This window comes from Cotesia glomerata, linkage group LG7 (assembly GCF_020080835.1).
Source record: "Cotesia glomerata isolate CgM1 linkage group LG7, MPM_Cglom_v2.3, whole genome shotgun sequence".
Lineage (NCBI taxonomy): Eukaryota > Metazoa > Arthropoda > Insecta > Hymenoptera > Braconidae > Cotesia > Cotesia glomerata.
In genome coordinates this window covers 14,177,661-14,190,687 of record NC_058164.1, presented here as the reverse complement: position 1 = coordinate 14,190,687, position 13,027 = coordinate 14,177,661, and the positions used below count along the sequence as shown (strand labels likewise).

The 13,027-nt window shown below is 39.9% G+C and overlaps 2 protein-coding genes across 2 annotated transcripts; both read right to left on the bottom strand.

The window, feature by feature from the left end:
- Positions 1–1,852: 1,852 nt before the first annotated feature.
- Positions 1,853–2,269, bottom strand: LOC123269637. Its single transcript, XM_044735470.1, has one exon. It carries the CDS (start codon positions 2,267–2,269, stop codon positions 1,853–1,855), a length of 417 nt encoding a protein of 138 aa, XP_044591405.1.
- A 2,090-nt stretch (positions 2,270–4,359) lies between these two features.
- Positions 4,360–8,075, bottom strand: LOC123269636. Its single transcript, XM_044735469.1, has 2 exons — positions 6,306–8,075; positions 4,360–4,794 (listed from the first exon to the last, which is right to left on the bottom strand). The coding sequence occupies exons 1-2, from the start codon at positions 8,073–8,075 to the stop codon at positions 4,360–4,362; spliced, it is 2,205 nt and encodes a 734-aa protein (XP_044591404.1).
- Between the last annotated feature and the right edge of the window lie 4,952 nt (positions 8,076–13,027).

Sequence of the window (13,027 nt, the reverse complement as noted above, 5' to 3'; positions counted from 1 at the left end):
AGGAAAAGGGGTTTAGGGTTTAGTGGGTAGGGGCGCTAGCGTCGAGTTTTAGTATGACACTGCGTCGAGTCGCCACATATCGAGGCCAAACAACTATGACTAGAATCCGTAAAAAGGATTCCCCCCCTTAAAACAAAAAAAAAAAAAAAAACACACACACACACACACACACACACACACATACATACATATATACAGACACAGTGACATAACCGCGGAAATAGTCAGGAAAGCTTCCTAGGACATCAAAACGTCGAGATCTGATGAAAACTCGACTTTCGAAAAATGGGGTGAAAACAATAACTTCCCGATTTTTGAAAATTTTCAATTTTCTTAGCGGGAAGTTAAAAATCAACTTGGTAAATAACGGATACCCCAGTGTGTATGTATGTAACCCTCTTATAACTTTTGAACGGTAGGACCGACTTGATCGTGGTTAGCGCCATTTAAAAGGGCTCAACAAAACTTAGATTTTGAATTTACTTTGGATCGATTCGAATCGGTAGATTTTGGGAAATCTCGAAAAAACTACAAAAAAAAATTTTTTCAAATAGGGTTTCTTTGGAATAACTTTTAAACGGCTCCATCGATCGATTCCAAAAACTAATCAGCTTTTAACATTTAAAGACCACGTCGATTGCCGCCAGTCCGGTCAAAATCAATTGATTCGTTCGTGAGTTATCGTTGTCGAAAGAAAACCAAAAAAAGTGTTTTTTTGGAATCACTTCGAAATTTTCTCGTTCGATCAATTTATACTTAAAAATATATACTTAAAAATATATATATACGGTCTTTCAGAAACTGCGTTGAATCCTGCCAACGGCGTGGAAATCGGTTCTTTCATTCAAAAGTTATTACAGTTTGAAAATTCAAAAAATTGTGTTTTATTAAACTGCTATTAGAGTTTTGAGCTCGAAGAGCTCAAAAACGCATTGTGTGCTTTTGAGCGCTTAAGTACAAAATGAGCGGGAAGTTGCAAGGATGGCCTTTAGGGTCAACCGTCGTCCTAGTTTTTAACTTCTCGCTAAAAAAATCGGAGATTTTCAAAAATCGGGAAGTTATTGTTTTTATCCCGTTTTGCAAGAATCGAGTTTTTATCGACGTTTTAAGGTCATAGAAAGCTTCCCTAACTATTTCTGCGATGTTGTCACTATGTCTGTATGTATGTATGTATGTATGTGTGTGTGTATGTTTTTTATTAGAGGGGAGAATTTTTTTTGCGGATTCCAGGCATAGCTGTTTCGCCTGGATATGTGACGACTCGACGCAGTGTCATACTAAAACTCGATGCTAACGCCCCTACTCACTAAACCCTAAACCCCTTTTCTTCTTTCCTCTAATCCCTCATGGGAACTGCCGTCAGGCATTACTTCGTGAGGGGAGGAACTAGCTACTGCTCTTCCTTCTGGTGGCTAAGGTGTTAACTACCTTCCTTCTATCTTCTGATATTTGCTCTTCTTCTTTCGGTGGAACGCAAGTCTTTGAGGACTTCTGTTGCAAACGTGTTGGTAGCGTTCCAGGCAGCTTCTGATGACAACTTTGCTTCCACTAGTGAATCTGGTTGCATTCTCTGGTTGAGGATCTTCTCCAACTCTTCACGCTGTGAATCGAAATGAGGACATACAAAGAAGACGTGCTCCGCATCTTCAGCAACTCCTGGGCAGGACGGGCACTCCGAAAAATCATCGTGCTTAAAGCGGTGTAGATACTTTCGAAAATACCCGTGTCCCGACAACATCTGTGTAAAATAGTAATTGACCTCGCCGTGATTCCGGTTAAGCCAAAAGTCGATCCGAGGTATGAGGCTGTGCGTCCCCCTACCCTTCTCTGCTGCATCCCATTATAGTTGCCATCAGCCTATGCTGTTTTGCAGTTCTTCAATTCTAAGTTCTTCAGAGCTCAGTGCAGATGACCTTTTTCGTTGGTAAAGGGCCCGTCTTTCCTCTTTTAGTACTCGTAGAGGTAGGGTTCCGGCAATGGCGCAGACTACTTCTTCTGATATTGTGCGGAAGGCACTGGCAACTCTCAGGGCGCTCTGTCTATGAATTGGATCCGCTTTTCTCCATGATTCTTGCGTCTCTAATGTGTCAGTCCAAATGGATTCGCCATATGTGAGCACGGATGTTACTACTGATGACAGCAGTAGTCTTCTGCTCTGCTTTGGTCCACCAACGTTAGGCATCAGTCGCGCTAGGCTCGTTCTAACTATTGGTGCTTTGGCAGTCACATGTTCGACTTGTTGCTTGAAATTGAGTCGAGCATTAAGCATCACTCCTAGGTGAACATCATCTGCATATGCTACCAGTTTCACTTCTGCATAGGCAATGCTATTTTCAAGAGACCATCATACATGATGTTCCATAGCAGAGGACCTAGAACTGAGCCCTGTGGTACACTAGTAATATCATACTCCTTAGGAGCACTTTTTGTGTCATATTTCAGGACTCTGTTTGTGAAGTAGCTTGTTACCATCCTACGCAAATACACTGGAACTCGTTTCTCTTCGAGGGTGCGCACTACGCAGTCCCAGTTAGCAGAGTTGAAAGCATTTTTTATGTTTAATTCAGCCACCAGACAATACTTTTTTGTGCCGCGATTCCATCTCTTTCCAGCAATTGCATCTTTAGCTGTGTTGACGACCAGGTTGATTGCATCCAGGTTTGACCGTCCTTTTCAGAAACGAACTTGGTTGTCTGCCAGGAGTGGATCAACTACTGCTTCTATTCTTTGGTGAATTATCCGCTCTAATATCTTACCCGCCGTGTCTAACATGCAGAGTGGACGGTAAGATAATGGTTTGTCAGGTGGCTTCTTTCCTTTCGGGAGCAGTACAAGTCTTTGCCGCTTCCACCTTTCAGGAAAGACTCCTTTCTTGAGACACGCATTGTAGGTATCTATAAATAATGCCGACGCTGCTTTAATAGATATTTTTAAAGCAATGTTTGGAATTCCATCCAATCCCGGCGCCTTATTATTCCCTACACGATTGAATGCCTTCATCAATTCTTCCTCTGTGACAGGTGGAATGTCTTCAGGGTCAGGCTGCAGTGACGAATAGATCAACTTACGTTGCTGAGGAAACAACGTACAGACAATTTTCTCTAGTAGTTGTGGACATGTAGGTGACGGCATTGGTTGACATTTCAGGTGGGTCATGACTACCTTGTACGGTCTGCCCCACAGATCTTTCTCTACCTCTTCGACGAGTTATTTCCAATAGCGTCTTTTGCTATCCTTGATGGCTCTGTTCAATTCTCGGCGGCTCTTTTTGTACTCTGCCACCAGTTCTGCAGAGTTAGGTCGACGGTAGCTACGCTGAGATATTCTTCTTCTTTTAAAAAACTCTTTACAAAGAGTGCTGATGTTATCGTTCCACCAGTGTACCGAAGATCGATGATTCATGCCACGTTTTCGGGGCATACAAGATCGCAGGCCTCGGTCACTCTCTACATTAGCTCTTTTGCTTTCTCTTCAGCACTCCCTGTGGTAGTCGGGTCGCTATCTAAGGCTACTATCAAAGTAGCTGGGTCAAAAGCTTTCACTTTCCATCCAACTGCGTTAGTTTTTCTGGTTGCTCTTCGAGAGTTCTGGCCAGTTGATACTTCCTAAAGGACGACGTAGTGGTCGCTGACAGTGTAGGTGTTCATAACTACCCAAGAATAGCTTCCTTTCGTAAGACTACTGCTGACGAACGTAAGATCCACTATAGAGCTTGCCTTTCCTTTTAAATATGTTGGTGTCTCACCAGTGCTAAAGAGGACAACATCTAGTGTGGCCATCGTTCCAAGTAAAGCCTTTCCTCGTGCATTGTTGAACTTGCTGCCCCAGTCAAGTGTTGCCTTGCATCTATGGTTAGACGATCAAGAAAATCGATGGAATGTTTCAAAGAAAGACTCGGCGGGGCATAGCAGCTGTAGAAACGAATTCCGTCTACCCATGCTGCTACAAATCCGGCTTCTCTGTTGTTGACTGCCTTCTGAAATGGTAATTTGTCACAGGGCTAAATGACAGCATTGTTGGTACTGTCCGATTCCCAAGGTTGGGTACTCAGATGTTCATATGGTTCTGCTATCAGTACGAAGTCTAGCTCTAGTTCGCGCATGGTTTGTATGAGCAAATCATGCGCAGCCTCACAATGATTAAGGTTGAGCTGCGGTATCTTCATGCTCGTTTATTTGTCATTTTCTCGAGTGCCTCTTTGAAAACCGGGCATCTGTATGTGCCAGCATGGTGGGCAGCGTCCTGCGCACCTTGATCGTCAGCGTATAATACACATTTGGTTGGATTTTTTTCTCAATCAGCAATCTTGCAATCAGCAATCTTGTGTCCTTCTCTTCCGCACCTTATGCAGTGCTTAGATCAGTCGATTTCACTTTTGCACTGTGATCCAAAGTGCCAGCATTTGAAGCAATGTATCGGTCTCTTTGTTGCTCTTATTTGACAGTTGACCCAGCCAATCCTTATTTTGCCGTTTTCTTCCGGTAGTTGTTGTGCTGAAGCTGCTGGTAGTGTCACTGTAGCCGTTTGCGTACCTCTGTAGGCCTTACGGATCTTGATAGCCTTTAGTGGTATTTCGCAAGTTTCTCCGATTTCCGTTTTCAACGCATTCTGAATGTCCTCCTTCGTCGTGTCATCATCAATGTCTCGGATCTCGATGGTCTCCTGCGGTCTTTTGCACATTACTTCGGCCTCTTTTTGAAGAATACCCGTGATGGCCTTTCGCAAGGCTTGCCCTTTGTCAATACTCTTCTTTGAGAGCGTAATCAGCATGTCTCCGGTTTCTAAACGGATGTACTGATCAATTTTAAAACCTAATCAGCTATTAGCACGAAAAAATTACGTCGATCGCCGTCAAGCCAGTCAAAATTGGTCAATTCGTTCAAGAGATATCGTGAACGGAAGAAAACCGAAAAAAGTGTTTTTTTGGAATTACTTTAAATTTCCTAGTTTTATCAATTCAAACTCAAAGAGCTTAAAATAACACATAAATTGTATTTTTGAGCTCGGAGAGCTCAAAAACATCATTAGTGCAATTTTAAGCACCTAGGTATGGAATTAGCGGGAAGTTGCACGGATGGCCTTCAGGGTCTACCGTTTTTCTAATTTTTTTTTTTTTTGTAAGAAACAGATTTCACTTTTCTTGAAAATTTTCAAATTTCTTTTAATTTTATGTTATTTTTTGTAACGATATTTTTTCTCAATACTAAACAATATTATCGATCGTACATAATAATATTTATAATTGCGAGCTAGGTCAGCGGGCTCCAGGATCCGTAAGGATGGGAATGCTGAATCAGACACCCTCAGATTTATTTTTCCAAATTAAATTAAAATAATGTTTATTAAAATAATAAAATAAATAATAATACAGGGTGGTAACAATATAATTTCCAATTAAAATCCGGTAAGATATTCCTGCGGTCGTCTGCAGGTGTTCTAATATCTCGTCGTTTAACAATCCATGGTATTCTGGATTTTACTGGTGTCCTTGACTGGTCGGAGATTTCGACTAGCCTAGCGAGTCGAAATCGTACTGCTTTATTAAACCATGTGTATATTCACGCACTATCCCATGGTGTACTGCTTCTTCTCGCTGCTGCTTGGTTATCTTGTTTCTGGAGTCACTTTGGAGTTCCTGGTTACTTGCCTGCTGACTCGAGAAAGATTGCCTCTAGAACTCCGCATCCCGTCTTATATAGGGCTTTTGCCCCAGGGTCAGGAGTGAGGGTACTGTTTTCTTATTGGCTGATTCCTGGTGGAGAGGAAATAGATTTTCTCATTGGTCCGGGAGCTCCAACGCTCCCTTCCACGGTCTTTGACTTGTGCGCACCTTTGCAGTGCATCGCGATTTCCGACCCGCTTACTTGGCGGTAACCGTCAAGCGCAAAAAAAATCTTTTTTATATTTTTTTTTCTTTTTTTTTTTTTTTTTTTTTTTTTTTTTTATTTATAGTCGCATAAACGTCTAGGTCATGAGCGACTACTAAAAGATACAATATTGATATAAAAGATTTACATAATTGGATATTATAGAAACAGTATTGGGGAGGTCGGTATAGAACTGTAGTTCTATATTTTTGTGGTAATTTTTAATTTTTTTAACAGTTTTAGTGTTTTTTTGAGGTTTTCCTCGTCGTTTAAAATTCTTGACAGTTCCATTGGGGTAGTTAACCAAGGGCATTCCTCTAGAAGGTGGTGTATTGTGATGGGGGCCTCGCACTTTGGACATTTTTCTCTCACTAGTCGTGTCATTAAATGATTGTGAGTTAGATATGTGTGACCTATTCTTAGTCGGGTGTATATTACTTGTGTTCTTCGGTTGTTTGATGTTGGGGATGGTTCCCATACATTTTGTCTTATTTGGTGTAATAATGATTTTGTGTTCATCCATATGCCGTTCCATTGTGCCCAAATATATGTGTTTACCAGATTTTTAAATTCATCAGGTGTAGCTGCTATGTCTGTTACTTTAATACCTTCTGTTAGTGCTGTTTTTGCTGCTTGGTCTGCTTCTTCGTTACCTTGCAGTCCTTGGTGTGAAGGTACCCATGCTAGCACTGTATGGAACCTGTTTATGTTGTTTTGATGGAGTTTGCTTTGAATAATTTTGACTCTGGGGTCTTTGCTGGTGGTGTTGGCTATGGCTTCTAGTGCTGATTTGGAGTCAGTTAGGATTATGGCTCTATGTATATTTTCCTGCGTTATAATATCGATTGCCTTGTCAATTGCTATTACCTCGCATGAGAATATGGTGGTGAACTCTGGTAGTTGGTACATGTATGTGTCATCATTGAGAATGATCGCACAACCTTTTTTTCCGCCTTTGACTGATCCGTCAGTGAATACTTTAATGTAGTCATTATATTTACTGTACATCTCATACGTAAGGTCTTTGTATAATTGTTCGCTTGAATGCTCTTTGCCGAATGAGTTGTCGTACACATGAAGGTCGATTTGTGGTTCGGTCAGCTCCCATGGTGGGATCGGGTGTATTGAGCGCTTGTGGACTGGTACTTTGATGAACATTGGATCGCTGAGGATGTTGAGTCTGTCATTTATGGGTAGGTAATTCTTCTTAGATTTGTTGTTTTCTGGCTGTATTGGAGATGGCGTGTTGTTGTGGAAGGGGTTGTTTTTGTTGTAACATGGGCTGTTGGCTATGTATTTTAGTATTTGGGTGGTTCTTCTTAGAAGTAGTGGTAGCTCACCGCTTTCAGCAAGGATACTCAGTCTTGGGCTAGTGCGAAATGCACCAATTGTTACTCTTAAGGCCGTAGTTTGGATGGAGTCTAGTGGTTTGAGCGTGCTTTTTGCTGCTGATCCGTATATAGTTGCTCCATAGTCCATCTTAGATCGGATTACTGCTTTGTATGTAGTGGTTAGTATTTCTTTGCTGGCTCCCCGATTATTGGCTGCGAGGGCTTTTAAAATATTTAACCGTTTTTTACATTGGGCATGCAAATTTTGTACGTGTGGTTTCCATGTAAGTTTGGGGTCAAATGTTATTCCTAGTAGTTTCAGTCTAGTTGTTTTTTGGAGTTCAATCTCTCCAAGCGACAGATTTGTTTCTGGATTTTGTTTTAGTCTCGAGAATACCATATATTCCGACTTGGTGGAGGAAAATTTGAAGCCTGTTAGTTTACAGCATTCAGTTAACTTATTGAGCCCATCTTGGAGAATATCGGTGATTGTATTGATTTTGCCTGTACATATGAGGGAGATGTCATCAGCGAATGCCCTTGTTTTGATGGGTTTCGGCATTAGTGAAATTAGGGGATTTATTGCTATCAGGAAGAGGGTAGTACTTAGCACTGATCCTTGTGGAAACCCATTTTTTAGTTCCAGTGGGTGTGATAGTGTTGATCCTATTCGTACATGGATTTTTCTGTTTGTTAGAAAATTTTTTAAAAAGTGGATTATGTGACCGTTGAGCCCCAATTCTGTTAATATTTCGATGACTCGGTATACCCAAGCCATGTCATAGGCCTTTTCGATATCAAGGGAGACTACTATTGCTTGTAGGTTTTTTGAAAGTGCGCTGCTAATGTCCGAATGGATTTTGTTGAGGTGATCCATGGTGGATCTAAAGTTACGAAAGCCGAATTGGTTACTGGATATAATTTCTTGTGATTCAAGTAGCCATTTTAGCCTGCGGTTTATCATTTTTTCAAATATTTTGCACGAACAGCAGGTCAGGGAGATAGGGCGATAGTTAGTTGCGTTGGAGTGGTCCCGGTTTGGTTTAGCTATAGGAATAACTATAGCTTGTTTCCAGATGTTAGGGAAGGTATGCGATGTCCAGACTTTATTGTAAAAATTTAACATGTAGCGCAGTCCATTTTCCGGTAGATTTTTTTATTAAGGCTGTTGGTATATTGTCAGGTCCTGGGGTGTCTTTTTGGCATTGTCTCATTGCTATTTTGAGGTCATTCATGTTGAAGGCGTTGTTTATCGATTTCATATATTGGGTTGGATCTTTACTGTTGTTGATTAGATCTTCTAAGGCGATAGTGTTTTCTTTGTTTCGCTTGAACGCTACGAATTCGTTGGTGTGGTTATTGCCACTGGAGTTGTTTGCGAATGTGTTAGCTTAGATGTTGGCGACTTGGGTATTTGTTGTGAAGGTTTCGCCTTTTTCGTTTCTCAGTGGCGTGATGGTAAATTTTGTATTATTGCCTTGGTATTTTTTATAGAATTTCCAGAACGTGGTGACAGGGGTGTTGCAGTTAAAGGACGCGAGCAAATTCTGCCAGGATGACTGATAGCTATCCTTGATGGTCCTTCTGCAGATTGCTCTTTTTTTTTTAGTAGATTTCATAGAAATCTAACTATTGCATTGGTCCTCATGACGGAACTTTTGAAAAATTTTGCTATATTTCGACTCAGCTCGTCAAGCGAATTCAGAAAATACATATGGTTCAAAAGTTTATACATGTATGTATTTATATATATATATATATATATATATATATATATATATGTCGGAGATGAGAATAGCTGGGTTCTTCCCAAGGGATGGGAAAATCCTAAGCACTTTTAGTTTATAGCTAGAAAATAAAACTTAGAATTTTAATTTTTACGACTTAATCCGCTAAGGAAATTTTAGTTAAACTTTCCTTAAGTCTTTTATGACGGTAGGCTCGGGTTCGAAAGATCACATCTGCGGGTCTAACGTAGCCACGGTCAAGGGACAGCAATACCCAAGTGTACATCTTCGGAATGTACAATTGCAAAACGTAGCTTGTACATTTTTTTCAGAATAATTACCTGAAGGAGCTACGGATTGAAAAATAAGTTTTGAGAAGAGTCAGTTCTCTCTGAACAGTGAGCGATAACTGATTGCTGTCCTTCTGACCGTGGATTCGTTCTCTTATCCAAGTCTGTCGTCATTTTATTATTTCTAACGTTTAACATTAACGATATCTTATTTGTTAATATTGTTCATATTGCTAGTTCAGTGTATTAAATAAATTATAATTGTTAATAATTAAATAATAATATTAAATTATACTTTTAGTGTAGTGACTAGATAACATTGTGTGTGTATGTGTGTGTGTGTGCTACGCTTAAGTAAAACATTGTTACAAGAAACTATAATTGTGTATTAATAAAGTTGTACGATATTTGTGTCATCTAGATATTGTGATTAAATAATAAAATGTCTCAAGATAATAATAATAGTATGCGCCCTTCTCAACCCAACGCTAATCCGACATCAGAAGTGGGATCGACGCCGAGTATATCAATGCAAGAGCATATGGCTATTTTACGTGAGCTGATTCAATCAATTTCGCATAAACCTGACACAAATTCCAGGAAGTTTACACTACCACGTTTTAACCCAGAAACCTCTGGCTCTGATCCGGCTGCATGGAGTTCAGCTGTTAGCATTATGATGGAAGAAAATCCATTGCAAGGCAGTGCACTATTTTCCGCGCTTAGTAGCGCCTTAGAGGGTTCCGCTGCACAGTGGTTGACTCAAATTATGGTTGGAGGAACTATTACTTGGTCTCGATTCAAGGAACTTTTTATTTCCCGTTTTGGTGGAAGAGAAACCGCAGCTTCTGCCCTTATGAAGATTTTTAACGAACAACCGTTAAAAGACGAGACAACTGGAGCTTTTGGGATTCGTTTACGCTCTCTTCTCAAGGCGAGGTGGGAAAATTTGAGTATGGCGGAGATTATCAACGGCGCTGTTCTCTATCGATTAACATCGCAAGATCACCGAGTCGAACGCACAGCGCTTACGAGTGAGGTAAAAACGGAAGACCAATTTCTTAATGAAATGAGGGCTTACTCGTACGCAAAGAAGCGACCGTTGCAATCGTCCGAGAACTCGTCAAGTTCAGACCCGAAACGCTTCAAGCCAACGGAGACACGGATTAAATGTCTTTTCTGCGGTATTTCTGGTCACAAAATATCTGAATGTCGCAAGAAGTCATTTCTGGACAAGAGGAAAAATTCTCATAGTCCAGAAGGAAGTCGACCATCCACCGCGATAAAAGTAACCTGCTTTAAGTGCCATAAAGAGGGTCATATTGCACCAAACTGTCCGTCAAGGAAGAACAACAGCAACAGCGGCAACAACAGTGGAAATCAGCACTCGAGCACCGAACGCCGAGTGGACTTTTGCACCGTGGATGTTCCAGTGGGTACAATGACCCATATGGGTGAGTCGTTTCCATTTTGCTTTGATTCAGGAGCTGAGTGCTCACTAATTAAAGAATCGGTTGCCAATAAATTTTCTGGAAAACATATCAATGATATAGTTTTAATGAGAGGTATCGGAGATAATTGTGTAAAATGTACATTACAAATTTTATCTACTGTTCGTATAAATAACTTTACATTGGAGATAGTCTTTCATGTAATTCCCGATAATTATTTAAAACATAATATAATGATTGGTCGTGAAATTCTAGGTCAGGGTTTCGAAGTAAATATTACGCAAAATCATTTTACCATTTGCAAGGCTAAAGTAGTCAATACATGCGAAACAGTTCCTAGTGAGATTAACTTCAACAAAGTAGACACTGACGTCACGGGTAATGATAAAACTAGATTAATTTCCGTTTTAGAAAATTTTAAAGATTCTTTTATCACGGGTTTTCCCCGAACCGAAGTTACTACAGGTCAATTAGAAATACGTCTCATAGACCCTAATATTACCGTTCAGAGAAGACCGTATCGACTTAGCGTTGAAGAGCGGGAAATTGTCCGTGAAAGAATCGAAGAATTACTTAAAGCAAAAATTATAAAACCTAGTAATTCACCGTTTTCTAGCCCTATATTACTCGTTAAGAAGAAAGATGGTTCAGATAGACTTTGTGTAGATTACCGAGAGTTAAATAAAAATACCGTTGCAGATAGATTTCCTTTACCCTTAATTTCAGATCAGATCGCGAGATTACGGGATGCTAAATATTTTATAAGCTTAGATATGGCTAGCGGCTTTCACCAAATCGGTATCCACCCAAATTCTACTGAATTCACTGCTTTTGTTACTCCCGATGGTCAATATGAATATCTAAAAATGCCATTTGGATTGAAAAATGCACCGTCTGTTTTTCAAAGAGAAATTCTCAAAGCTCTGGGTGATTTAGCTTACTCTTGGGTTGTAGTTTACTTAGATGATGTGCTTATTATTGCGAGTTCGATAGAGCAGGCGTTGGAACGGTTGGAAACCCTTCTAAACGTTCTGGTTAAAACTGGATTTTCATTTAACTTTGCTAAATGTTCATTCCTTAAAACATCAATCTCTTACCTGGGTTATGAAGTCACTAATGGTAACATAAGACCCAATCCGCGTAAAAATACAAGCTTTAAATTCTTTACCTGCACCAACTACTGTTACACAATTAAGACAATTTATCGGTTTAGCTTCTTATTTCCGTAAATTCATCCCAAAGTTTTCTCAAATTATGAAACCTTTATACTCTCTTACCTCAGGAAACAAAAACATAGATTGGCAAGATAAACACGAAACCCTACGACAAAAAATAATTACCATCTTAACAAATGAGCCAGTGTTGATAATCTTCGACCCTAATTATCCGATTGAACTACACACCGATGCTAGCTCTGACGGTTACGGGGCTATATTAATGTTAAAAGTAGAAGGTAACAATAGAGTTGTAGAATACTATAGTAAAAGGACTAGCTCAGCCGAATCCAGGTATCATTCGTACGAGCTGGAAACCTTAGCCGTAGTAAACTCAATTAAGCACTTTCGGCATTATTTACATGGTCGAGAAATTACAGTTGTTACTGACTGCAATTCTTTAAAAGCGTCTCAAAATAAAATCAATTTAAATGACCGGGTTCATAGATGGTGGGCTTTTCTACAATCCTTCACTTTTGAAATTGTTTACAGAGAAGGGAAACGAATGTCACATGTTGACTTCTTTTCTCGTAACCCAATTGACATCACTCGTAAACCTTTTGATAAAATTGAAGAGAAGGTAATTAATTTTACGGAAATATCGGAAGATTGGTTACTAGCAGAGCAACGTCGTGATCCTCAAATTTCAGAAATCGTTTCTAAATTACAAGACGATGAAATCGCGGAAGACATTTTAAAGACGTACGAATTAAGATCCGGTACCCTTTATCGGAAAATTCAAAGAAATGGGAAAACCCTTTGTCTACCCATTATTCCTCGAGGTTTTCGATGGTCTGTTATTAATCACGTACATCAATCGATCATGCATTTAGGTTGGGATAAAACTCTTGAAAAACTGTACGAATATTATTGGTTTGAAGGGATGGCGAAATACGTTCGGAAATTTGTAGAAAACTGTCATACTTGTCGAGTTTCTAAATCCAATTCAGGCAAGGTACAAGCCGAATTACATCCAATACCTAAAACCAGTATACCCTGGCATACTGTTCATATGGATATTACGGGCAAGCTAAGTGGTAAGAATGACTCAAAAGAGTACGTTATTGTACTCATTGACGCATTTACAAAATACGTATACCTGTACCATACCCGTAATATAGATTCTCTTAGTACAATCAAAGCACTT

Bases quoted from the DNA above. Each gene is read 5' to 3' on its own strand.
- LOC123269637 (XM_044735470.1), bottom strand. From the start codon at position 2,269: ATGCTTAATGCTCGACTCAATTTCAAGCAACAAGTCGAACATGTGACT.
- LOC123269636 (XM_044735469.1), bottom strand. From the start codon at position 8,075: ATGGATCACCTCAACAAAATCCATTCGGACATTAGCAGCGCACTTTCA. The intron at 4,795-6,305 runs GTAATATACACC...AAAATTGATCAG, and splicing joins CAAACAACCGAAGAACACAA to TACATCCGTTTAGAAACCGG.